Source organism: Salvelinus alpinus, chromosome 34 (genome assembly GCF_045679555.1).
Source record: "Salvelinus alpinus chromosome 34, SLU_Salpinus.1, whole genome shotgun sequence".
NCBI lineage: Eukaryota > Metazoa > Chordata > Actinopteri > Salmoniformes > Salmonidae > Salvelinus > Salvelinus alpinus.
In genome coordinates, this window is record NC_092119.1 from 27,213,772 (window position 1) to 27,238,348 (window position 24,577).

The window sequence follows — 24,577 nt, forward strand, 5'->3', positions numbered from 1 at the left end:
TCCCCACTACAGTACCTTTTCATTAATCTATGAGGACTCTTCCAGCACTTCACCTTCATCCTAGCTATTAATAGCTCCTTACAAGAAACGGGGTGGTGGTACAAAGGTCATGAAGAGAATGTATTTTATAGGTGAGGTTTTGGTTTCACTGAGTCTGTGGAGACTGTTCAACCTAGATAAGAGACTTCTGTTGAGAGTCCATTTGATTTGCACAACAGCATACCACAGAGGGATGGAGCTGACGCTTGACTTAGGTAGTCCTGATGTGACCCATTCTTCAGTATCGTTACACTTACTCCTGAAGTTTGGAAGTGCTTCCTCACTATCAAAGGTATAACTGAAAGCATACCTTTACACAAAGCAATCTGTTCCCCAGCAAGGTCTAGTCATTGTCTGTTTCTCTGTTCTTAGTGGACAGATGTTCCAGGGCCATTCAGCCTTTAGGAGGAAAGCTGGCCCACTTATTACGACATAGCAGTTCTATTTCAAAGATTGTAAATGGCTTCAGTTGCTTTACAAAAGGCAAATGGACTTCTTGTAATTAGGCATAAAATGTGCTTTATTAAAATAAGCAAATATTTGCGATTGAAGCATTAAATGTTTTTAACATGTCCCTTATTAGCATAATTGGTCATTTGTTACTAACACCAGAATGACAATGAAGAACCAAAATATAAAAAACACAAACTAATGCATCACACTATGTGCAGTTTGGTGATTACTTATGCAAATTAGACTTCAGTGAACTGGGCAAACAGGCATAGCAAATGATGCTTGTGAACTGTGGGTAGACTAGATACAGTCCCTTAAATACTGTCCCTTACTGATGTGATATGGAATGTTTACAGCTGAACAATGAATGAATCATGGTACTGCCAGGAACCCAGGTACTTAGACCTCTGTATTTGGCGCTGGTGACGAGGTGATGCTGGAGTGGAAGGAGGGACATGCTTGACAACAGCAGCGCTGTTTTTGCATGTTACCGCTGAAGTTTGTTCAAGTCAGTTATAATTAATGTTCTGTCAACACATCATTTAAAAAGGCCCGAGGCCCCCTCTCCTGTAAGATATATCATTTGAGGTTTAGGCTGGATTACTTTGCTGCTCTGCTTCTTTCATAACCACGCATTTCTTTGTTCTTTCGTTTCCTGAGCTGGCCAGAGCTCCCTCTTGGTTCGGGAGCTCTTCTCTAGGTTGACACTGTCCCTGGTGAAGGAGTGATAACACCATAATGATTAACTTCAGAGAAACACGAGAAGAGAATGGAGTGAGAACACATTCTCATTTACAGCAACAACCTGGGGAATAGTTACAGGGGAGAGAAGGGGGGATGAATGAGCCAATTGGAAGCTGTGGATGATTAGGTGGCCATGATGGTATGAGGGCCAGATTGGGAATTTAAACAGGACACCATGGTTAACAACCCGACTCTTACGATAAGTGCCATCGAATCTTTAGTGACCACAGAGAGTCAGGACATCCGTTTAACATCCCATCCGAAAGACGGCACCCTAGACATGGCAATTTCCACAATCACTGCCCTCGGACATTGAGATACACAGTGCCTTCGGAAAGTATTCAGACCCCTTGACTTTTTCCATATTTTGTTATGTTACAGCCTTATTCTAAAATTGATCAAATAAAAAGATTTCCTCACCAAACTACACACAATACCAGATTATGACAAAGTGAAAACAGGTTTTTAGAAATGTTTGCAAATTTAAAAATGAGAAATACGTTATATACATAAGTATTCAAACCCTTTGCTATGAGACTCTAAATTTGAGATGATGTGCATCCTGTTTCCATTTATCATCCTTGAGATGTTTCTACAACTTGATTGGAGTCCATCTGTGGTAAATTCAATTGATTGGACATGATTTGGCACACACATGTCAAATTTGTTTTTTTTTACCTTTATTTAACTAGGCAAGTCAGTAAAGAACAAATTCTTATTTATAATGACGGCTTACCCCGGCCAAACCTGGACGACGCTGGGCCAATTGTGCGCCGTCCTATGGGACTCCCAATCACGGCCGATTGTCATACAGCCTGAATTCAAACCAGGGACTGTAGTGACGCCTCTTGCATTGAGATGCAGTGCCTTAGACTGCTGCGCCACTCGGGAGCCTAAAACACCCGAGGTCCCACAGTTGACAGTGTATGTCAGAGCAAAAAGCAAGCCATGAGGTCGAAGGAATTGTCCGTAGAGCTCCGAGACAGGACTGTGTCGAGGCACAGATCTGGTGCAGGGTACCAAAAAATGTCTGCAGCATTGAAGGTTTCAAGAACACAGTGGCCTCCATCATTTTTAAATGGAACCACCAAGACTCTTCCTAGAGCTGGCTGCCCAGCCAAACTGAGCAAATCGGGGGAGAAGGGCCTTGGTCAGGGAGGTGACCAAGAACCCGATGGTCACTCTGACAGAGCTCTAGAGTTCCTCTGTGGAGATGGGAGAACCTTCCAGAAGGACAACCATCTCTGCAACACTCCATCAATCAGGCCTTTATGGTAGAGAGGCCAGATGGAAGCCACTCCTCAGGAAAAAGGCACATGACAGCCCGCTTGGAATTTGCCATACCGAATCTCATACCATAAGAAACAAGATTCTCTGGTGTGATGAAACTAATATTGAACTCTGAAGAATGGTGGTGGCAGCATCATGCTGTAGGGATGTTTTTCAGCAGCAGGAACTGAGAGACTAGTCAGCATCAAGGCAAAGATTAACAGAGCAAAGTACGGAGAGATCCTTGATGAAAACCTGCTACAGAGAGCTGAGGACCTCAGACTGGGGTGAAGGTTCAACTTCCTACAGGACAACGACCCCAAGCACACAGCGAAGACAACGCAGGAGTGGCTTCGGGACAAGTCTCTGAATGTGCTTAAGTGGCCCATCCAGAGCCCGGAATTGGATCCGATCGAACATCTCTGGAGAGTCCTGAAAATAGCTGTGCAGCGACGCTCTCCATCCAACCTGACAGAGGATCTTCAGAGAAGAATGGGAGAAACTCCACAAATACAGGTGTGCCAAGCTTGTAGGGTCATACCCAAGAAGAATCGAGGCTGTAATCGCTGCCAAAGGTGCTTCAAAAAAGAAAAGTACTGAGTAAAGGGTTTGAATACTTGTGTAAATGTGATATTTCAACAATCTATTGTGTGTAGATTGATGAGGAAAAAAACGATTTAATCAATTTTAGAATAAGTCTAACGTAACAAAATGTGGAAAAAGTCAAGGGGTCTGAATACATTCCGAATGCACTGTATATATATATATATACAGTGGGGAGAACAAGTATTTGATACACTGCCGATTTTGCAGGTTTTCTTAAAAATCATACAATGTGATTTTCTGGATTTTTGTTTTAGATTCCGTGTCTCACAGTTGAAGTGTACCTATGATAAAAATTACAGACCTCTACATGCTTTGTAAGTAGGAAAACCTGCAAAATCGGCAGTGAATCAAATACTTGTTCTCCCCACTGTATATATATATTTTTTTTTGACCACAGGAAAGAGTGCCTCCTACTGGGCCTCCAACACCACTTCCAGCAGCATCTGGTCTCCCACAATCAAGTTTACATGAAAATAGCTAAAAAGCAACACATTTGAAGTTTTGGAATGGCTAAGTGAAAGTCCAGATCTAATCCCAATTGAGATGTTGTGGCAGGACTTGAAACGAGCAGTTCACGCTTGAAAACCCACAAATGTCGCTGAGTTCCCATGGAATAGTGGGACAAAATTCCTCCACAGTGAAGTGAGAGGCTGATCAACAACTACAGGAAGCGTTTGGTTGGAGTCGTTGCAGCTAAAGGTGGCACAACCAGTTATGGAGTGTATGGGGGAAATTCATTTTTCACACAGAGGCATTGGGTGTTGCCTAACTTTGTTTATGAAATAAATGAAGTATGTCATAGTTGTATTATTTGTTCACTCAGGTTCCATTTATCTAATATTAGGTCCATAAAAATAACAAGACGTGGGTACAAAACCCGTCGCGCACCAGTCAACACGTGCACAAGCACTTACAATAAACAATCTCACACAAAGACATGGGGGGAACAGAGGGTTAAATACACAACAAGTAATTGAGGGATTTGAAACCAGGTGTGAGGAAAAACACGACAAAACACATAGAAAATGAAAAGTGGATCGATGATGGCTAGAAGACCGGCGACGCCGACCGCTGAGCACCGCCCGAACAAGGAGAGGACCCGACTTCGGCGGAAGTCGTGACAGTACCCCTCCCCCCCTTGACACACGGCTCCAGCAGCGCGACGACGCCCGGCCTCGGGGACGACCTGGGGGGCGGGGCGCAGGGCGTTTCGGACGGAGACGGTGGAACTCCCACAGCATTGAAGGGTCCAACACGTCCTCCACCGGGACCCAGCACCTCTCCTCCGGACCGTACCCCTCCCACTCCACGAGGTACTGAAGGCCCCTCGCCCAACGTCTCGAATCCAGTATAGAACGAACGGAGTACGCTGGGGCCACCTCGATGTCCAGAGGGGGCGGAGGAACCTCCCGCACCTCAGACTCCTGGAGCGGGCCAACCACCACCGGCCTGAGGAGAGACACATGGAACGAGGGGTTAATGTGATAATCAGGGGGGATTTGTAACCTATAACAAACCTCGTTCACTCTCCTCAGGACTTTAAATGGCCCCACAAACCGCGGACCCAGCTTCCGGCAGGGCAGGCGGAGGGGCAGGCGGAGGGTCGAGAGCCAGACCCGGTCCCTCGGTGCGAACACCAGGGCCTCACTGCGGTGAAGGTCTGCGCTGGTTTTCTGGCGCAGCACGGCCCGCTGGAACATGGGCGGCGTCCCATGTCTCCTCCGCGCGCCTGAACCAGTCGTCCACCGCAGGAGCCTCTGTCTGACTCTGATGCCAAGGCGCCAGAACCGGCTGGTACCCCAGTACGCACTGGAAGGGGGAGAGGTTAGTGGAGGAGTGGCGGAGCGAGTTCTGAGCCATCTTGGCCCAGGGCACGAATGCTGCCCACTCCCCCGGCCGATCCTGGCAATACGACCGCAAAAACCTGCCCACATCCTGGTTCACTCTCTCCACCTGCCCATTACTCTCGGGATGAAACCCCGAGGTAAGGCTGATCGAGACCCCCAGACGTTCCATGAACGCCTTCCAGACCCTCGAAGTGTACTGGGGACCTCGATCAGACACTATATCCTCAGGCACCCCATTGTGCCGGAAGACGTGCGTAAACAAGGCCTCCGCAGTCTTTTTTAGAGAATACTGGGTTCTGAGGACCAAAGGGGGAAAGTGATCCTGAATAGCCTGCCATATGAGGTAACAATGTCAAGACAGTCAGGGCTTTAAATACCTCTCTTCAATCGCTGTGTCATGGAAGGATAATTACCATCATCATCCCCACCATTTAAGAGGAGAAGAACAGACAAGGAAAAATACTGATTACATAAGTCTGCTGTTAACTGCGGCCATATTGATATAGCACGCAGTGAAAGGTATGCTGCTTGTAAGTAGGCAGACATTTGTGACATAAATTTTCATATAAATGATTCTCCATAATGTGTCATCTCCTCCAGCTTGGCTAGCACAATTAATTGTCCTATTTAGGACAGAGATGAGGAGGCATGAGCCATCACAGACATCTACATCAGCCTGTCAGTCAAAAGGAGATTTCCCTAAATGAATATAATTAAAGGTCCAATGCAGCCATTTTATCTCAATATCATATACTGTCTGGGTAACAATTGAGTACCTAAATGTGATTGTTTTCAATTAAAATGGTAAAAAAAAAATAGTAGAGCAAGCAATAATTTGTCTAGTACTGTATGGGTGTGATCTGAGTGGGGAGGAGAAAACTGAAAACTAGCTGTTATTGTCAGAGAGGTTTGGAACTCTCATTCTTATTGGGTCTATTAACTCATTTACAGCATGATCACCAAAACAGGCTGAAATTTCAAGCGGTCTTTTCAAACAGCTCTTACACTAAAAGGGCATTATCATAATGTTCACAATTTCACAGTATTATTCCAACCTTATGGTGTGGAAATATATACAAAAGACATGAAAATCATGTTTTTGACTGCCCTGGGCCTAGTCCCTTAGCACATACAACTGTCAACGGGGCTGCAACTGGTTTCTGGTTCGAATCCCTGAGCCAGCAAGGTGGAAAAATCTGCCGTTCTGCACTAGAGCAACAACAACTGCTCCCTGGGCGCCGTGGATGTCAATTAAGGCATTCCTCCACACCTCTCTGCGGAAGACACATTTCGGTTGAATACATTCAGTTGTGCAACTGACTAGGTGTCCCCTTCCCTCAATATGTAAAATGTATGCTCTTTAAATGTGTCTTTATATGATAGTATTTCTGAGTATCATATTTAGCAGTGCACAATTGTTACAATTCTCCAGCTTTCGGATGTAATATTTCCGTTTTCACTGAATAGTCTATTTTGATTTCTCCCTGTCTGCATGTCTGTGCTGTGTTATCCAATAGGACACATGCTGTGTCATGGGGTTACACAGCAGTCAGATATTATACCACAGTGTGATTCATCAACCTGACCTAGGAGTGTGAGATAGGCCCTAAGGGCACCTTAGCCATACTAAGCTCAGTGCAGTGAGCACATCTGTCTCTAAGCAACTCTGCTCTGTATTATGCAATGGTTTCTCTCTCTCTCACACACACACACACAGAAGTTTTCTGTTAACTGTTGTCTCCAGACCTGAACAACCTGTCCATCAAAAATGCTTAACTTAGAACCAGAGATGACAATATAGGGCTGATCCACAGCCAGTTCAAATGCCCACACAAGTGACCTAAAGTTACACTATGGTGCCATCTGGTGGATGTATTTTCCAATGCTCAATTCTCACATGGACAGTTATACAGGCCTTTTTGGCCCTGTATGGAGTGGCTGTGGATCCAACTTCTCTGGAACCCACTTCCTGACAGCAAAGGTACAAAGCTTCTGCACATGTGTGGGATGCTCTACTGTTCACACAGAGAGAATCTCAATTGCATACTTCTCACGTCCTTGCTCCTCGCCTTCTTCCCAAAACCAATTGGAGGAGAAGGCCAAAGGAGAGGGATCTGTGGCTTTCTCATCCAATGGGTTTTGAGAAGAAGGCGTGGAGAGAGGAGTATGCAATTGAGATTCTCCCACAGTCTCTGCTCTAGCCAACTGTTGGGCTGCCAAGAGAACAGGCTATTCTGACAAATGTTGCTTGTTTAATAAAGTTAGATCAAAGCTGAATCAATGTCAATGATAGTCTCCTACATACTGTAACAGAGCCTCGGCCTAAGGTCTGTACACGTGTCAGCAATTTCCTTATCCTGCAATCCTGGCTGATATCCTATTGAGGTGAATGGATATTTTGTAGGAATTTTTATCCTGTGTTAACGTTCTCAAAATCTACAGACCTACTACCTACTATGCAAATCTTGTGTTGGCAGATTTACTGTATCTTCCCAGTACACAACACAGGCCTAAATTGTTGCATTGACAGCATGGATTGATTATTGCTGTGCAAATACATTAATTATTTTCTTTATCTCGGAAAATCAGGTTTGAATAGGCATCTGTAGGTACTAAGCATTGTCTTCTGTCCAGTAGAGACTGCTCTGGTACAGTTGTGGAAAGCATGCAACCTGGACTCAGGGGTAGACTTAACATAGTTAACAAAAATCCAGGACATTCAAATTAGTATTATATGTTACATTTGGTATGGTATGTATTCATTTTGGGATGTCCATCATCCATTTCATATGATACACTATATATACAAACGTATGTGGACCCCCCTTCGAATTAGTGGATTCGGCTTTTTCAGCCATACCCGTTGCTCCAGCCATGCAATCTCCATAGTCAAACAGTGGCAGTAGAATGGCCTTACTGAAGAGCTTAGTGACTTTCAACATGGCACCATCATAGGATGCCACCTTTCCAACAAGTCAGTTTGCCAAATTTCTGCCGTGCTAGAGCTGCCCTGGTCAACTGTAAGTGTTGTTTTTGTGAAGTGCAAATGTCTAGGAGCAACAACAGCTCAGCCACAAAGTGGTAGGCAACACAAGCTCACAAAACGGGACCGCCGAGTGCTGAAGAGTGTAGCGCGTAAAAATCGTTTGTCCTTGGTTGCGACACTCACTGCCAAGTTCCAAACTGCCTCTGGAAGCAACGTCAGCACAAGAACTGTTCATTGGGAGCTTCAAGAAATGGGTTTCCATGGCCGAGCAGCTGCACACAAGCCTAAGATCACTATGCGCAATGCCAAGCATCGGCCGGAGTGGTGTATAGCTCGCCACCATTGGACCCTGGAGCAGTGGAAGCGCGTTCTCTGGAGTGATGACTCACCCTTCACCATCTGGCAGTCTGACGGACAAAGCTGGATTTGGCAGATGCCAGGAGAAAGCTACCTGCCCGAATGCATAGTGCCAACTGTAAAGTTTGGTGGAGGAGTAATAATGGTCTGGGGCTGTTTTTCATGGTTTTGGCTAGGTCCCTTAGTTCCAATGAAGGAAATCTTAACGCTACAGCATACAATTATATTATTGATAACTCTGTGCTTCTAACTTTGTGGCAAGTTTGAGGAAGGCCCTTTCCTGTTTTAGCATGACAATGCCCCCGTGCACAAAGCGAGGTCCATACAGAAATGGTTTGTCGAGTTCGGTGTGGAAGAACTTGACTGGCCTGCACAGAGCCCTGACCTCAACCCCATCGAACACCTTTGGGATAAATTGGAACCCCGACTGTGAGCCAGGCCTAATCACCCAACATCAGTGCCCGACCTCGCTAATGCTCTTGTGGCTGAATGGGAGCAAGTCCACGCAGCAATGTTCCAACACTCTAGTGGACTGCATTCCCAGAAGAGTGGAGGCTGTTATAGCAGCAAAGGGGGAATCAACTCCATATTAATGCCAATAATTGTGGAATGAGATGTTCGACAAGCGGTTGTCCACATACTTTAGGTCATGTATTGTATGTTACGAATTGCAATTCATACAATATGTTACGAATTTGTAATATGTTGGATATTTCTTGTGGCTAATGTTAACTAGCTGGCTTGGTGGCTAACGCTAATGTTAGCTAGGTGGCTAACATTAGTTAGACTAGGGGTTAAGGTTTGGGTTCAAGTTGGGTAAAGGTTAGTGGAAAAGTTAGCTAGCATGTTAAGTAGTTATAAAGTAGCTCAAAAGTAGTAAGTAGTTGCTAATTAGCTAAAATGCTAAAGTTGTCCGTGATGAGATTTAAACACACAATCTTTGGGTTGCTACCTGTTTGTGTTATACACAGTCCTTCCATTTTTGCCTTAAGTAACCTTCTGTCTTATATAACCATACCACTTCACTGTTGTTTAATGGGCATTTAATTTCTATTCATGATACTGCCCATCTTTTATATTTATTCTTCTGGAATGAAACACATGAATGCTAAGTCGCAGAGAAAGCTATTTGCTACTCATGCTACAACTGCATTTTATGAGTAAGCCTAGACAACCATAGGCCTATAAGCCTACAATCATCATTGTGTTTTGATCCACAGGCAGAAGAATTTGAGTATTCTCAAGAACTATGATCATCAGCTGGTAAATTATTAGCCAATTTGTTATCTCTTAAATAGTCAACTGTTTTATTTTAACACAATCTCTTATTGATATCAATGCTGCATTATTTCATGATGTGACCCTAGCACTTTGTGCCCACTTGTCCTCACAGGGTAACCTCAGGGCAGATAGCCCTTTCCCAACCTATGTGCCAGTGTTCTCTGACCATCTCCCCAATACCACCAACCAAATGTTTGGTTCTGGGCAGGGAGCTGTTGAGAATGGATTAGCTCTTAACTAGCAGCTATGTTAAGTGCAAGCAGGGTACAGATAAGCAGCCTTGCTACCATCAGCAGGACATAAGACTTTCCCAATATACTATCAGCCACACCTTCCTAAAGAGTGCATATCAGATGGCTATGTTCCTTGAATTGAGGTTTTACTCATATTCTTTGGATCCTTGCTTGACAGTAGGAGCACAACTTTTATTAATTTCTTCAATAAATCAATTCTAACTGATAAATGTGTTTCACCAGTGAATAGTTTGCAAATTGCCAATATATTTATTATAGACTCTATGTTGCTCAGAAAAGTATGCAATTTTTGTAACATTTCTGTTATATTCCTAAATAGATCAACCAGCCATATGCTTCAACCTGAAGATAATGTATAGGCAATATTTGTAATGAAATTAGATGGTGCTATTTTCCACATTCATTTGTGGACGCCGCAGCCCGTCTGGTGTTCAACTTTCCCAAGTTCTCTCACGTCACCCCGCTCCTCCGCTCTCTCCACTGGCTTCCAGTTGAAGCTCGCATCCGCTACAAGACCATGGTGCTTGCCTACGGAGCTGTGAGGGGAACGGCACCTCCGTACCTTCAGGCTCTGATCAGGCCCTACACCCAAACAAGGGCACTGCGTTCATCCACCTCTGGCCTGCTCGCCTCCCTACCTCTGAGGAAGTACAGTTCCCGCTCAGCCCAGTCAAAACTGTTCGCTGCTCTGGCACCCCAATGGTGGAACAAACTCCCTCACGACGCCAGGTCAGCGGAGTCAATCACCACCTTCCGGAGACACCTGAAACCCCACCTCTTTAAGGAATACCTAGGATAGGATAAAGTAATCCTTCTAACCCCCCCCCTTAAAAGAGTTAGATGCACTATTGTAAAGTGGTTGTTCCACTGGATATCATAAGGTGAATGCACCAATTTGTAAGTCGCTCTGGATAAGAGCGTCTGCTAAATGACTTAAATGTAAATGTAAATTTGGGATTGAGGCATACCTGGAGCTACACAACAGATGATGAACTGAATTATCAATGGGCTTGTAAATGATGAACACATCAAAGCTATGTGAACATGATGAACTATCTTGAGCAGCCATCTTCAGATACAGTAGAACATACGTCGTAGACTCATCTGACACTGCCTGGAGATAGCGGTCTGCAACTCAATAAACTGCCCCTGCATGTTGTTCAGCTGCCCCTGCATGTGGGTCATCGACTGGTTTAAAATGTTCAGCAGGACCTGAATCTCCGGCATAGATGAAATCAGGTGGCTCAACAGATTTAGATGAAGACAGAGGCTTAATGCCCATTTGACCATCTTTGGGATTCTTTCTCACTTTCTCACCAATCAATAATCTGGTGCCTCTGGCTGGTCCCAAATTTAAAAGTGGAACATGAATTGCATAATTCAAGTCAGGAGTGTGTCCCGAAGTTGATGGGTTTATTGAGCCCATCGCCACTCTCCGGAAGTCACCCTAGGAGTTTCGTTAGCAACATGTGAGAATGTTGGGCTCTCTGGGTTAGTTGGTAGGGGCAAGGAGGTGGTTTCGGATTCACCCAAGGGGCCAGGGTCAGTGTTGCCAACTAATTTTCAGGGTAAGTTGCTAGAGGCAGGTTGATTTGTTGCTAAAAGTTGCTAAATGACGTTGTGACGTCATTGCGTGATAACTTAAACTGCGTCATTACGTAGAATACACAATAACGTTACTCAAATTGACTGGCCATCTCAGCGAAAAATATGATCTGACATTTGTTCAGGTACAGACTCCCACTCTTTTCTGTACAATTTTGATTCAGCCATGTTGATTGATGTTGTAAGTTCTGTTCAAGATCAAACATTCGTGATCAACTATATTCATTGGGTTTGGCTCGTCGAACAGTACTGCTGCTGCAGTCAGCCAACAATGATTTGCAATTTGCTGAAATTGCTGCTGGCCTGCTGCTGCCTGTGCACGAGCTGAGCGCCTGCTGCTGACGTCACTCACAATGCACTTTTGCAGCATGGCACGTGTGTTGTGACTGAGTGTGACGGAGAAAATCGTTTTTTTTTTTATTTTTTTATTTTTTTATTTAACCTTTATTTAACCAGGTAGGCAAATTGAGAACACGTTCTCATTTACAATTGCGACCTGGCCAAGATAAAGCAAAGCAGTTCGACACATACAACAACACATAGTTACACATGGAGTAAAACAAACATATAGTCAATAATACAGTGAAAAAAAAATAAAAAAATAAAAAATAAGTCTATATACAATGTGAGCAAGTGAGGTGAGATAAGGGAGGTGAAGGCAAACAAATATATGTATAAATAAATAAAATAAATAAATAAAAATATAAAAGGCCATGGAGGTGAAGTGAATACAACACAGCAAGTAAAATAAAACTAAAAAAAAACCCTGGAATGGTTGGTTTGCAGCGGAAGAAAGTGCAAAGTAGAGACAGAAAATAATGGGGTGCAAAGGAGCAAAATAAATTAATAAAATAAATACAGTAGGTAAAGAGGTAGTCGTTTGGGCTAAATTGTAGATGGGTTATGTACAGGTGCAGTAATCTATGAGCTGCTCTGACAGCTGGTGCTTAAAGCTAGTGAGGGAGATAGGTGTTTCCAATTTCAGAGATTTTTGTAGTTCGTTCCAGTCATTGGCAGCAGAGAACTGGAAGGAGAGGCGTCCAAAGGAAGAATTGGTTTTGGGGGTGACTAGAGAGATATACCTGCTGGAGCGCGTGCTACAGATAGGTTTTTGTGTCATTTAGAAGGAAAATGTGTGCATTTTAGCGTTTGAGTCACTTTTCAAAAGTTGCTAAAAGTTCAAAATCCATTTTTAAAAGTAGCTAAATTTGTTGCTAGGTGCTGTTTGAAAAGAAAGTTGCCAGGGTAGTCTGAAAGCATCACTGGCCAGGTTTCAGTACTGGAAGCACGGTTCGGACTGCTCCTACAGTTTTGCTTCAGTACTGCATTTTAACTGACGCCAGGCCCAGAAAGACAATTTCCATAGACGGCCACATAGAGAAGTCAGATTAGAAAATTCCAAATAAGAATCTTTAGTCAACAGTTTTATGCACAAAACATTCATTGAATTATTAAAATAATCATCGCTGAGGCCGATTTTACTCCATCACACACCCGAAGATATTAATATTTTATATTCACCCAATGTCTGACATGTTTTTGGATGACGTGATGATGTAATTTCTGCTAGCGCTGCTGCCTGTGTGCACTGAGTGCTAGTGCGCATGTGATGTTGGTCCATATAAACCGGATGCAACCCGGATATGAATCAGTGTATGCGAACATGAGTAGATTACTTTCAAAACAACGGTCGGACATCTTGGACCCAGTCTCCACCCAGTCTCCAGTTCTTATCATATTGTACCTCAGGGGATTCACCGCTTGAGTACTCACAGGAAAGGTATCCATGATTCCATGATGTTCAGTCAATGAGCATTATGGGTAATGTAGTCAGATTAATGGAGTGACTGGCAAATGCTGATTTTGGACTGAGACCCAGCCAGGATTTATGCCAGGATGAGCCAAATAGATTATGCATAAACGCATTTCATCAATCAGTGTCTGTGTAAATATCTATCTCCGTGGTGGGAGACCAGTCAGGCCACCTATCCAGGTCGGAATATAACGTTGCAATTATGGTAAACTCAAGTTCACTGAATTGATTAATTACAGAGTTCGTTTTTTGACTGAGTGTTCCGAACTAAAAGCAAAAGTAGGCAATGGTTTGTCTTGACAAATCCCACTGGGCACAGACATCAGTTCAACTTCTAGTTTTGATTTACATTTGGTTGAGTTGTCAAATAACGTGAATTCAACGTGAAAGCAACAAAAAATGTCACCATGTCAATGGATTTAGGTTAAAAGTTGGGTGAAAAAAAGACAAAATACTATGTTGATTACTTTTTTGCAAATCCAATCAGTTCTCCATGTTGATTCAACGTCCTCACATAGTTTTTCTTGGTTGAAATGGCGTGGAAACAACAATGATTCAACCAGATTTTGCCCAGTGGAATGCTTACCTTGCCAACTCGCAGTGTTGGAAAAATCACTCAAGTGTCATCTTGATTAAAAGGAAAGATACCTTAATAGAAAATTACTCAAGTAAAAGTGAAATACTACTTGAGTAAAAGTTTAAAAAAGTTTTAAATGTAATTAAGTACAGGGGTGGAAAATCACAAAATTGGCATACTTAATTTTTTGGTCTTTTACCCCCTATTTTGTGATATTCAATTACGATCTTGTCTCATCGCTGTAACTCCCCAATGTGCTCTGGAGAGGCAAAAGTCGAGTCATGCGTCCTCCGAAACATAACCCGCCAAACTGCGCTTATGAACACCCGCCCGCATAACTAGCTGCACCAATGTGCCGGAGGAAACACCGTTCAACTGACGACCAAGGTCAGCCTGCAGGCGCCCAGGCCACCACAAGGAGTCGCTAGAGCGTGATGAGCCTTGTAAAGCCACCCCAGCCAAACCAACCCCTAACGACACAGCCTGGGATTGAACCCTGGTCTGTAGTGACGCCTCAAGCACTGCCTTAGACCGCTGCGCCACTAGGGAGGCCTCTAAATTGTCATACTTGAGTAAAAATTTTATGTAAAAGTAAATACTATACATCAAATTCCTTGCATTAACCAAACCAGATGACATTCCAACAGTCAGAGAAAATTTACAAACGCATTATTTGTGTTTAGTGAGTCCGCCAGATCAGAGGCAGTAGGGATGACAATGCATTAAATTGATAGGTGCATAAATTGGACCATATTGCTGTGTTGCCTGAGAATTCAAAATTTTAAAAGTACTTTTGGGTGCCAGGGAAAAAGTATGGGGGGAAAAGTACATATTTTGTTTAGAAATGTAGTGGAGTAAAAGTTGTCTAAAATATAAATAGTAAAGTACAGATAACCAAAAAAACTACCGAAGTAGAGCTTCAAAGTATTTTTACTTAGTTACTTTACACCACTGCTGACGCGTATTCACACCCCTTTACTTTTTTCAAATGTTGTTGTGTCACTGGCCTACACACAAAGAGATGAGGAATAGAGCTAACACAGGCAAAATCCTAGAGGAAAACCTGGTTCAGTCTGCTTTCCAACATACACTTGGAGACAAATTCACCTTTCAGCAGGACAATAAACTAAAACACAGGCCAAATATACACTGGAGTTGCTTACCAAGAAAACATTGAATGTTCCTGAATGGCGTAGTTAGTTTTGACTTAAATTGTCTTGAAAATATATGTCAAGAGTTGAAAATGGCTGTGTAGCAATGATCAACAACCAACTTTACAGAGTTTAAAGAATTTAAAAAATAACAATATGTTGTACAATCCCAGCTCTTAAGGCTTGTTCACATTGAAATTTTGCAATTAGCACAATTAGATTTATGAGGTAAAATTGTTTTTCTTTATCCTTATTATAGTTAAGGAAAACGAGCAGCACATTCTCCCCCCAAAAAACAAAAGTCATCAAGAATATTAACAATAATAAAACTATGAATATCTTTCCATAATTTCTTTACATGTAGACAATGCCAAAATAAACGCAATACTGTTTCTGGATGCTCAACACAAAAAGTACAGTTAACGTTAATGTCTTTTTTGAGTTTCTTCAGGTAATGATTCGCAGGGTAATACTTTTGGATCATTCTGAAAGAGAGCTCTATGAACTTGTTAACAAGCATGTATTTGTGTGGTAAAAAGAGGGTGGTGTCATCTGCAAGCTGACTTATGATAATATCTCTGTCAGCAATAGAGATCCCTTTTATATCGTTGGATTTAACAAAACTTGTAAGAAGTTGGTTTGCAAGCAGGAAGAGGTAAGGTGAAATTGGGCAACCTTGCCTAATTTCTCTTATCAAATCAAATCTAGGAGAAGTGCCATGCTTTAATTTTAATGGAACTGTTCCCATTCATATAAAGAGTTTTAATAGTACTACAAAATAATTAGCCAAAACCACATTTCTCAAGGGAAAGAAATATAAACTCATGTTCCACTGTATCAAAGGCTTTATAAAAGTCTAAGAAAACAATTAAACTCTTCGGAGATTAGATCAGAATAGTCAATAATGTCTTACACCACTCGGATATTATTAGATATACACTACCGTTCATAAGTTTGGGGTCACTTAGAAATGTCCTTGTATTTGAAAGAAAAGCACATTTTTTGTCCATTAAAATAACATCAAATTGATCAGAAATACAGTGTAGACATTGTTAATGTTGTAAAAGACTGTTGTAGCTGGAAACAGCATTTTTTAAAGAAATGTTAAAGATCTGTCATTCTCATTGAAAGCAAGTCTAAGAAGGATAGATCTGTTCTATGTTCGCTATTTATATGCTTCCCGTTCTTGAATTTAATTTTTGTGTCTTTTACTTTTGGTTTTGTACACCAGCTTCAAACAGCTGAAAATACAATATTTTTGGTTATTGAAAATATATTTCATAGATGGTTCAATGATGCTTGTTTTGTGACAAAAACTGAAATTAGGCAAACTATTAGAATTTTTGCAACCAGGAAATGGCAGGGCGATTTTTGCTTATTGCACCTTTAATTTGTGGATGTCCATCATCCATTGTGTATGATATGTTGCGAATTACAATTCGCATGATATGTTACGAATTGCAATTCCTACAATATGTTACGAATTTGCAAAACGTATGATATATTACCAATTCCAATTTGTTGTGGCTAACGTTAGCTAGGTGGCTAACACTAACGTAAGCTAGGTGGCTAACGTTAGGTAGGCTAGGGGTTAGGGTTGGTTAAGGTTAGGAGTTAGGTTAAAGGGTTAAGGTTAGAGTTAGGTGTTAGCTAACATGTAGTTGTCTGAAGAGGTTACAGAAGACATAAATGCAAAAACTGTCCCACTTTTTCTGAATTCACTCAAATAACACTACTAATGACAGTATTACAAGAAAAAAATTAACAGGATATAGTACTACAAGATCCAGAGCCCTGACTAACCTAAGTACAGGGGGTCCCTTATGTAAACTGGATCTCTTTCCTTCATTGGAAAAGCCTATAAAATTGTCCCACTTTATCTACTCCATGCTGTCCTACTTTAGCTAGCTAAGGTTGGTAAAGTGGGACAACAAAAAATGACAATTACTAAATATAAACATAATATTGGCAACTTGTTTATGTATTTTGATGCACCAGTACACAGTATGTACATTTACATCACAATTTGGGACAGTGCATTATTTATGACAGTTTTATAATCTTAACATCAAAACAGAAAAAAAGCTATGTCACTGATCTTACTGTGAGCTTCCTGAAGTGATGTGGCTTGAACATGCGGTTTCTCTGCAAAGGCTTAGTAACAATAGTTTTGATTTGTCAGACCAAAAAACAAATGGGTCAAGATTAAGCTGTCACTGTTTATATGATGTCCCACTCTTTTTGAATTCATCCTAGAGGTTTGATTGATGTGTGGTTGTGTTCAACTCCCCACTCTGAAATCCATAAAAAGGCTTAAAGCCCATCACGTTCCACATCAAATTGAATTGAGATTACATGTACTACACCACTAAAACTACTGTATGTAGCCTACATTATCCTATGAGGATCATATTTCCAATACCAGAATCATGGCAATGGAAAACACAATAAAACACTGAGTGTACAGTAGACTTTGAAATCCACTGTAACACAATACAATGACTAATTAAAATGTATTGAATAAACCCCCTACATTAGGCTACAAATAAAAGTTTTTTTCTGAAAGAGTGTAATTAAATTATAATTGTCTGTTTGAACGATGCTGAGTGAATGACGTTTCAAGCGTCTCTGCCTCACACTAGAAAACAATTAGGATATTCTGATTGAAAAATGTGTATACATTTTGCGCAAAGTTCATAATATTGGAGAGAGAGAAAATACTCTCCAAAATATCGATTTAAAGCCACCGTCTAAAATATTCCTATAAATTAAAATGATAGGTACCGGTAATTATAATAACTTTCAATTTCAAAATTTGTTTTACTACGGATGGGATTTGGGGTAAAAAAACAACAACATAGGGGTGGGGTAATGTGTGCGGAAGTGAAATCAAAACTCCGTGCAAGCCACCTCGATCCTGTGATAGTTAGTAGTCGTTAGTGATCTGTGAGCCAAAGGTCGATAGATCTTCATATAATTGTGAAATCATGGAATCAGACAAGGTACTACATGCCGCTAACTTTAGCACACTGTTTGTGTGCATGGTGCTAAAGTTTCCGCAAATATTTGTTTTGATGCGCGCGAAATCGACAACGGGTGTCAGCCTCAACAGTCTTCTGCTGGAGCTAACCGGGTATGTTTTACAAAGCAGCGCATGGTTATATTATACTCCGTCCTAATATCTGCCTTTTTAGGTTCTATTAATGTGTAATTGGTTGTTTCTTGATGTTTGCATGGTGGTTTAATTGTAGACTAGAAATCTAATTATATGTGATAATACATAATTGGAACGCTTGCGGATACAGTGTAGCCGACAACATCATGCATAAATTAAGTTGCATTGTATCGAGTAAACCCATGATATGCAATAAACTTCCTGCGTGCTATGGTTGACTCATGTAAGATGAAAGTAAATAGACATTCAGAAAAATTACAACAAACCATACATTAAATCATGATGACTGTACAGACCATGTTGCAGTGTTGCTCTGAATTGAAATATCCTTGTTGCGGGCAAGTATTTATCAGATTTGGTTCAGCATCAGATTAAAGATGGCCCAGGGAATTTGACCTCATCCACCCAGATGGCAGTCTGCCTATTTTGTGATAAAAAATCAGTGTGTTTGCTTGTTCTAATGGACATGGAGAAGCTCTATCTTTGTGAGACAGTAAATATATAAATGTGAAGAATATCAGTTATCATCCTCCACAGCTCACTGGATCCTGACACTCTGCCAGAATTACACTGGCTCTCAGGCATGGAAGGAGTGGTAGGCCTTCAGCATGGGTATTTTACAGTCTGCCTGCTACTTTACATGACTCATCATGGTTTGTTGACGTTGCAGTCCCTAATCTCTCCTTTAAGCAACACATCATCCTTTCACTTCTCTCATATCCCGCTTGCTCGAAGCTCATTGCACCATATCACGATACACACCTAACTTTGTTATTGTTCTAAGGAACATTCTCTAATTTGGATCCTGAAGCATTATCGTATGAAAATGCCCTTAAATACAGCGCATGGTTGGGTCAGGTGTGAATATTCCATCATCAGGTTGCTCCCTTGCAGATCCACGGCTTGCTTGTTCACTTTGTGTTCCCTGTTGTACCTACACGTAATTCTTTATCTTCCATAAACTTAATAACACATCTTGTTTTAGGTTCATTGTGTTTGTCACCTACCAGATGTACTATGACTACCCACCCCCAACCTACTTGGAGTACCCCATCCTCATTGCTCAAGGTGGGCCATCTTTCTACCCTTTGGTAAAGGTGAAATTTCCTGTTCATTCATTTAATGAAATAGTCCTGTTTCCCTGTTAACAATACTCTCCAGAAAATAATCCAACCACATTGTTAGCTGCTGACTTATCTTGCATCCCTTCAGGGTTGTTGCTAACCACAAATGGTAAAAAATTAAGATAATCTATTGTGGTTGTAACTCCGGGTATTCGTCCCCCAAACCTACAGTGGGTGACAATGCACTAGCCTTGCATACCTGATCTCTGTATAAGTGTGTTACAGTGAGTTACAGCATGTTCTTTTAATCCTGTTGTGTGCCATTATTTGTCCCAGATGTCATCCTCCTGCTCTTGATTCTACATTACAATGGCAGCCTGAAGCAGAGTCTGATCTATGCAGTTGTGTATCCTTCCCTGCTCATGCAGCAAAACAAAACACACACACACACACTCCTGATTTACATAATGCTAACATTTTGGAAATTGGTAGCAGATCCTTGACATGGCTTGATCAGGTTTATGGGGGGCTGGCAACTACTCACTGTGCAGAAGTGGATAATTGATTTGGCCATGGTAAGTAGAAGACTGAGGAGAGATGTGAAAAAGAGCAGTAGGTTATTCAGACAGTCAATTTCCACAATGCCAGAAAGTATATTGAAAGTATATTGTATTATGAAGAACAGCTTGATCAAATTGTTTCCATAGCCAAATATAGATATAGCACCAGTCAATGATGAAATAACATTGAAAGATCTTTTGACATGATGCAAGTTATCTTAATCAATTGCTTACCTTTCCATCTCTCTCAGAGCCTGTGTACATTCATCAGTGCTGGCAGTAAGTTTGCCCAGCTCCAATGCCTGTGGCAGTCCAAGGACTCAGGCCAGGTTAGCGCCCTCTCCTGGGGTATGGCTACCTACACATGTTTTGGTGAGTGAACCATTCTAAACCACACACACACATAGGCCGTAGCCCTTACAGATCTGTAAGGATATAAGTATGAGCGATACAGCAGCAAATTGGAGCTATGACCAAGTGCCTGCCTAGGTGATCTCGCAACCACCGTGATGAAGATAGTCATGGAATGTAATAATGTCAACTGTCTTGTTTCAGCAAGGATTTACACCACCAGTGTGACAACTGGAGACATGCAGGGTAAGTCAGTCCTGCCACTGCAATTATCAGGTGTTGGCTGGAGAATGAAAATGTATGTTATTACTCGTCATTACATTAGTGTGCAGCAGCATGTGTTTCTAACATCTGTTTTGTCTTCCGCTGTCCACAGTTCTGGTGCGATTTATTGTCATGGCACTGCTGAATTCATGGGTGCTAGCTACAGTCTTGTACTACAGGAAAAGGTCTGGGGAAGTACAGAAGAAGCAGGATTAAGTCTCCTGTCACAAACAGTTATTACCTCCAATGTCTAAAACTGGACAATTTGTCTGCACTCCCTCTTTCAATGTATAATTTCACCCAGACATGAAGCTGAAGACTGTGTGTGACAAATGGACAGGTGGCAACCCAACCATTTTGATATCAAAAGGGTTCTCTTTTCTAAAAAGTTTGGTACCATTCTTTTTAACATTAATGCTGGTTATAAGACCGGCAATTAAACATTCAATTTGGCTGTATTCTCAGTTTGACAACAGGTCAAGTTAGTGCAAAATAAAAAAAAGTGTTGAGCGTGTTAATCCTTTCTTTTGAGATGCAGATGTTTCTCAGGATAAAACATTAAACAGCTGTAACTTTCAACTTATTTTCTAAAGATTTTAATCAATAAACCATACCACCTTTGAAATAGTGGCCTTCTGTTATTAGCGAATATCGGAAAGCATACATTTTCACCATATCTATAAAACTATTTGACTGGTATATGCAGATATCACACAGGACAGTGGTTAATAACTTATTTTTGGTATAGAAAAGACAACATACACCTCAATGACCTAAACCAGAAGGCACATACATTTCTTTATTGTAGCAATATCAAACATGCATTCTGGATGAAGCGCCTTTAAATACAAAGTGGACAAGGCAGTATAAATAATACAATGTGCACTGTATGTCATGTAAAATATTGTATATTAATATGTATAAAACGTGCTTTTCAGAAGCTTGAATAAAGGAGAGCACACCATCACTCTCCACCTGAAATATGAGCCAGATGCACACCACGTGCCAAGAGGAATTCTTTACAAAAATATCAGAAACATTCAAAAAGCTTCCATTACATGTTACTGTTCAATACTTTCAGCTTGTGAATGAATACATTTGTAGAGACTTTTTCCATCTTTATTTAAACAAAGATAAGTAAACTTGATGTTCCCCTCTTCCATGGAGAAAAATAAAAGTCTTACTCCGGGTGGACTTCCCAAAAGGCATGTAGGCAACAGCACAGAGACGATTTTGAAGATGGTAGGGGCGCCCTCCAAGTAGATTTTGAATAGAAAATAAACTGCATAATTTCTAAGTCATACAATACTCGTGCTTCATCTCTGGTTTGCTCAGATGTACATCCAAACAATGAAGGAGTCAAGCTACGGTATTAATGCTGCATTCAGCTGGTGTATTAAACATTTCCCTCTTATAAATTGTCATGCTGCAAGTACATTAAGGCAATGCCAGGGTGAAGTGCTATTAGGTAAATGTTAGCATCTGAACTTCAGCTCTATCCACCTACCAGTTTACAGTATAGTTCTCCTTGTGGGCGTAGTGTTCTGCACTAGATACTTACGATGGCTTGTAATCATCAACTGTATTATTGAAAGAATTGTCTTTGCCACGAACATTCAGGTTGGCAGATCACCTCAAACCTCATCTCTTGATCTCTGCTTTTTCCAATGTGGATTTCTTAAGTGTTGTCAAGGTAAGTGCTTCAGCCCTCTGCTCTCACATGCCGTTTAGCTTAATTGAGGCTGCTGTTCTGTGTTGAGTGAAAATCGGGATACAAAGTCCAAAGCCAAACAAACCCCTTTCCATGGCCTCGACATCCCCTGGCCTCACCCCCTCCTTAAGGAATCTGGAGAGAAGTTGCTCTTCGTATGCACACAGACGACAAGTAGTTGTGTTGGCACATTGTTCTCGGGAGACTAGCAGTTGAAGTGACTGGCAAAAAAGACAAGGCGGAAGTGGAATAGATAGAGAAGTCTTCTGGAAGAGTGAAGTGCAATCAAAGTTGTGCATGGAGGAAATGCCAAGTGGAACATTGTTATCAGCCTTTTGATTGTGTGTTAGGAGGAAACACCCACCACCTCGAACCAGCACCACATTCCCAAGTAGGGTTAACTGGAGAAAGAGAAAGAGGGGAAAAGTATTAGTTTCTCTAAAACCAACCCACAGCTCAGCAACATTGCCTGCATCAGCATGCAGCTGTCACACATACAACCACCCATAGTCGCAGAATGGATCTTTTGATTGCATGTTTTATTGCAAAACGTCAGTCATCGTAAATAAACATACAAACCATCATATTATAACACTCTTCTACATTAAAAAGACTAGTCAATCTGAAACACAGAGAATATGTAAGTCATGTCTCAATGGCCACTTTTGGAGTCTTCTCGTTGCATCCTGGGGGCGTCGGCTCTAGGGGGACTGAGGTCAAAGGGAAAAGGTCACACAGGGTTCAGTAGGAGGCTGATATAAGAAATGGGATATCCAGAAAGGAAAGAGTTTTAAGGGTCCAATCATAGGAATCAGATCCAGTAGTGTGGTAGGGTTCCTGGAAACCTAAGTGTTTGTAATATTTCCTGACATATTCAACTATGAAGACCAGAGAACACATGCACATTTAATTACTTAAATTCAGGTACACAAACCTCTTCAAGAACACCAGGCAATAGATTAGAGAAATATAAGAATAAACAATATTCAGCTGAGAATATCCGAGTTCTATTCCAATACAACCAAACTCACTGCACAACATGCCTTTCTGGGGATTTACCTAGGCTTTTACCCTATCTGCTCATCAGAAATCAAAAGCATCATCATCATCATCGATATCATCTAACTCCCAATGCCAGTCCTGTAGGCCAAAGTCGAGCAATCTGAAAGAGGAAAGTGGTGTTGAGCATGGCCCCTAACCACAGAGCACTAGTCACATCCTTCTCACATAAGTATTTAAAAGGTGTAAGGTTACCCCTTTTTCTGTCCACCAGAGCCCTAGCTTTACGGTTTATGTCTGGCCTTTGCTTTTACCTGTTCTTGCTTGGGGGCAGCTGTCTGCTGGGCCGCCTCATGGACTGGCTGGGCTGGACCTTCATGGAGACACGGGGCGAGGAGCGGGCAAAGTGCTCGGGGGCCGGCGGCTTCTTTGGGATCTTCTTGACCAGTCGTCCCACCCACTCTTGCTGCTCCTCCTGCGACACAGCCAGCAGCAGCAAGTTCTTGGCCATGGACACATCATAGTTCACTGCAGGGGGACAAAAAGGGTTTATATTGTGTTTAAGACAAAGAACTGTGCAAACAAACTTACGAAACAGCGCTGCACACCTCAACCCCCTAACCATCCCTATATATGCCCCCGACAATGTATTTTTATATGATTATACAGTACCTTCAGAAAGTATTGATACCCCTTGACTTATTCCACATTTTGTTGTGTTACAGGCTGAATTAAATATTTCTCTCACCCATCTCCACACACAATTTGCAAATTTTTTCAAAATAAAATACAGAAAGCTCATTTACATAAGTATTCACAACCCTTTGCTATGACACTCCAAATTGAGCTCAGGTGCATCCAAATTCCTTTGATCATCCTTGAGATGTCACTGCAACTTCAATGGAGTCCACCTGTGGCCAATTAAATTATTTTGAGAGAAACACCTGTCTATATAAGGGCCTACAGTTGACAGTGCATGTCAGAGCAGAAACTATATCATGAAGTCCAAGGAACTGTCCATAGATCTCCGAGATAGAATTGTGATAAAGTGTAAATCTTGGGAAGGGTATAAAACTATTTGTAGAGTGTTGAAAGTTTCCAAGAGCACAGTGGTCTCCATCATTGGTAAATGGGAAAAATATGGAACCACCCAAACTCTGACCTATTGCTGGCCGTCCGACGAAACTGAGGAACTAGGTAAGAAGGACCTTGGTCATTGGGCAAGAACCCAATGACCACTGTGAGAGAACTACAGAGTTCCTTGGCTGAGATGGGAGATCCTGCCAGAAGGACAACAGTCTCTTCACCAATATGAGATTTATGGGACAGTGGCCAGACGGAAGCCACTCCTGAGAAAAAGGCACATGACAGCACGGTTGGAGTTGGCAAAAAGGCATGTGAAAGACTGAGACCATAAGAGATTCTGTGGTCTAATGAGACACATGTAACTCTTTGGCCTGAATGCAAAGCG

General features: G+C 41.7%; 2 protein-coding genes across 4 annotated transcripts in view; one reads left to right on the forward strand and one right to left on the reverse strand.

Moving 5' to 3' along the window:
• Positions 1–17,808: 17,808 nt before the first annotated feature.
• Positions 17,809–21,021, forward strand: slc66a3 (solute carrier family 66 member 3). 2 transcript variants are annotated; one of them, XM_071382747.1, is made up of 7 exons: positions 17,809–18,115; positions 19,143–19,225; positions 19,558–19,627; positions 19,739–19,796; positions 20,033–20,153; positions 20,337–20,378; positions 20,509–21,021. In XM_071382747.1, exons 1-7 carry the CDS (start codon positions 17,970–17,972, stop codon positions 20,610–20,612), a joined length of 624 nt encoding a protein of 207 aa, XP_071238848.1. In that variant the 5' UTR covers positions 17,809–17,969; the 3' UTR covers positions 20,613–21,021. The 2 variants fall into 2 exon arrangements, with proteins under 2 accessions (XP_071238848.1, XP_071238850.1); XM_071382749.1 differs by lacking the exon at positions 17,809–18,115 and adding an exon at positions 18,726–18,769.
• Positions 21,022–21,165: 144 nt separating this feature from the next.
• LOC139563821 (rho-associated protein kinase 2-like) overlaps positions 21,166–24,577 on the reverse strand; it is a 51,919-nt gene continuing 48,507 nt past the window's right edge. The window contains exons 31-32 of one of the 2 annotated variants that reach the window (XM_071382746.1): positions 23,421–23,634; positions 21,166–22,508 (exon numbers count right to left, since the gene is read on the reverse strand). In XM_071382746.1, the coding sequence (XP_071238847.1) occupies positions 22,505–22,508; positions 23,421–23,634 (218 nt within the window). In that variant the 3' untranslated portion in view covers positions 21,166–22,504. Of the gene's footprint in view, positions 22,509–22,625; positions 22,818–23,420; positions 23,635–24,577 lie in introns of those variants that run through there. The other variant, XM_071382745.1, reaches the window with a different exon arrangement.

What these genes read in the sequence shown, in the direction of transcription:
- slc66a3 (XM_071382747.1), top strand. Translation starts at nt 17,970, where the DNA reads ATGGAATCAGACAAGGTACTACATGCCGCTAACTTTAGCACACTGTTT. An exon ending in CTTCTGCTGGAGCTAACCGG is followed by an intron (nt 18,116 to 19,142) that starts GTATGTTTTACA and finishes ATCTTGTTTTAG; the next exon opens with GTTCATTGTGTTTGTCACCT. An exon ending in CCCCATCCTCATTGCTCAAG is followed by an intron (nt 19,226 to 19,557) that starts GTGGGCCATCTT and finishes TATTTGTCCCAG; the next exon opens with ATGTCATCCTCCTGCTCTTG.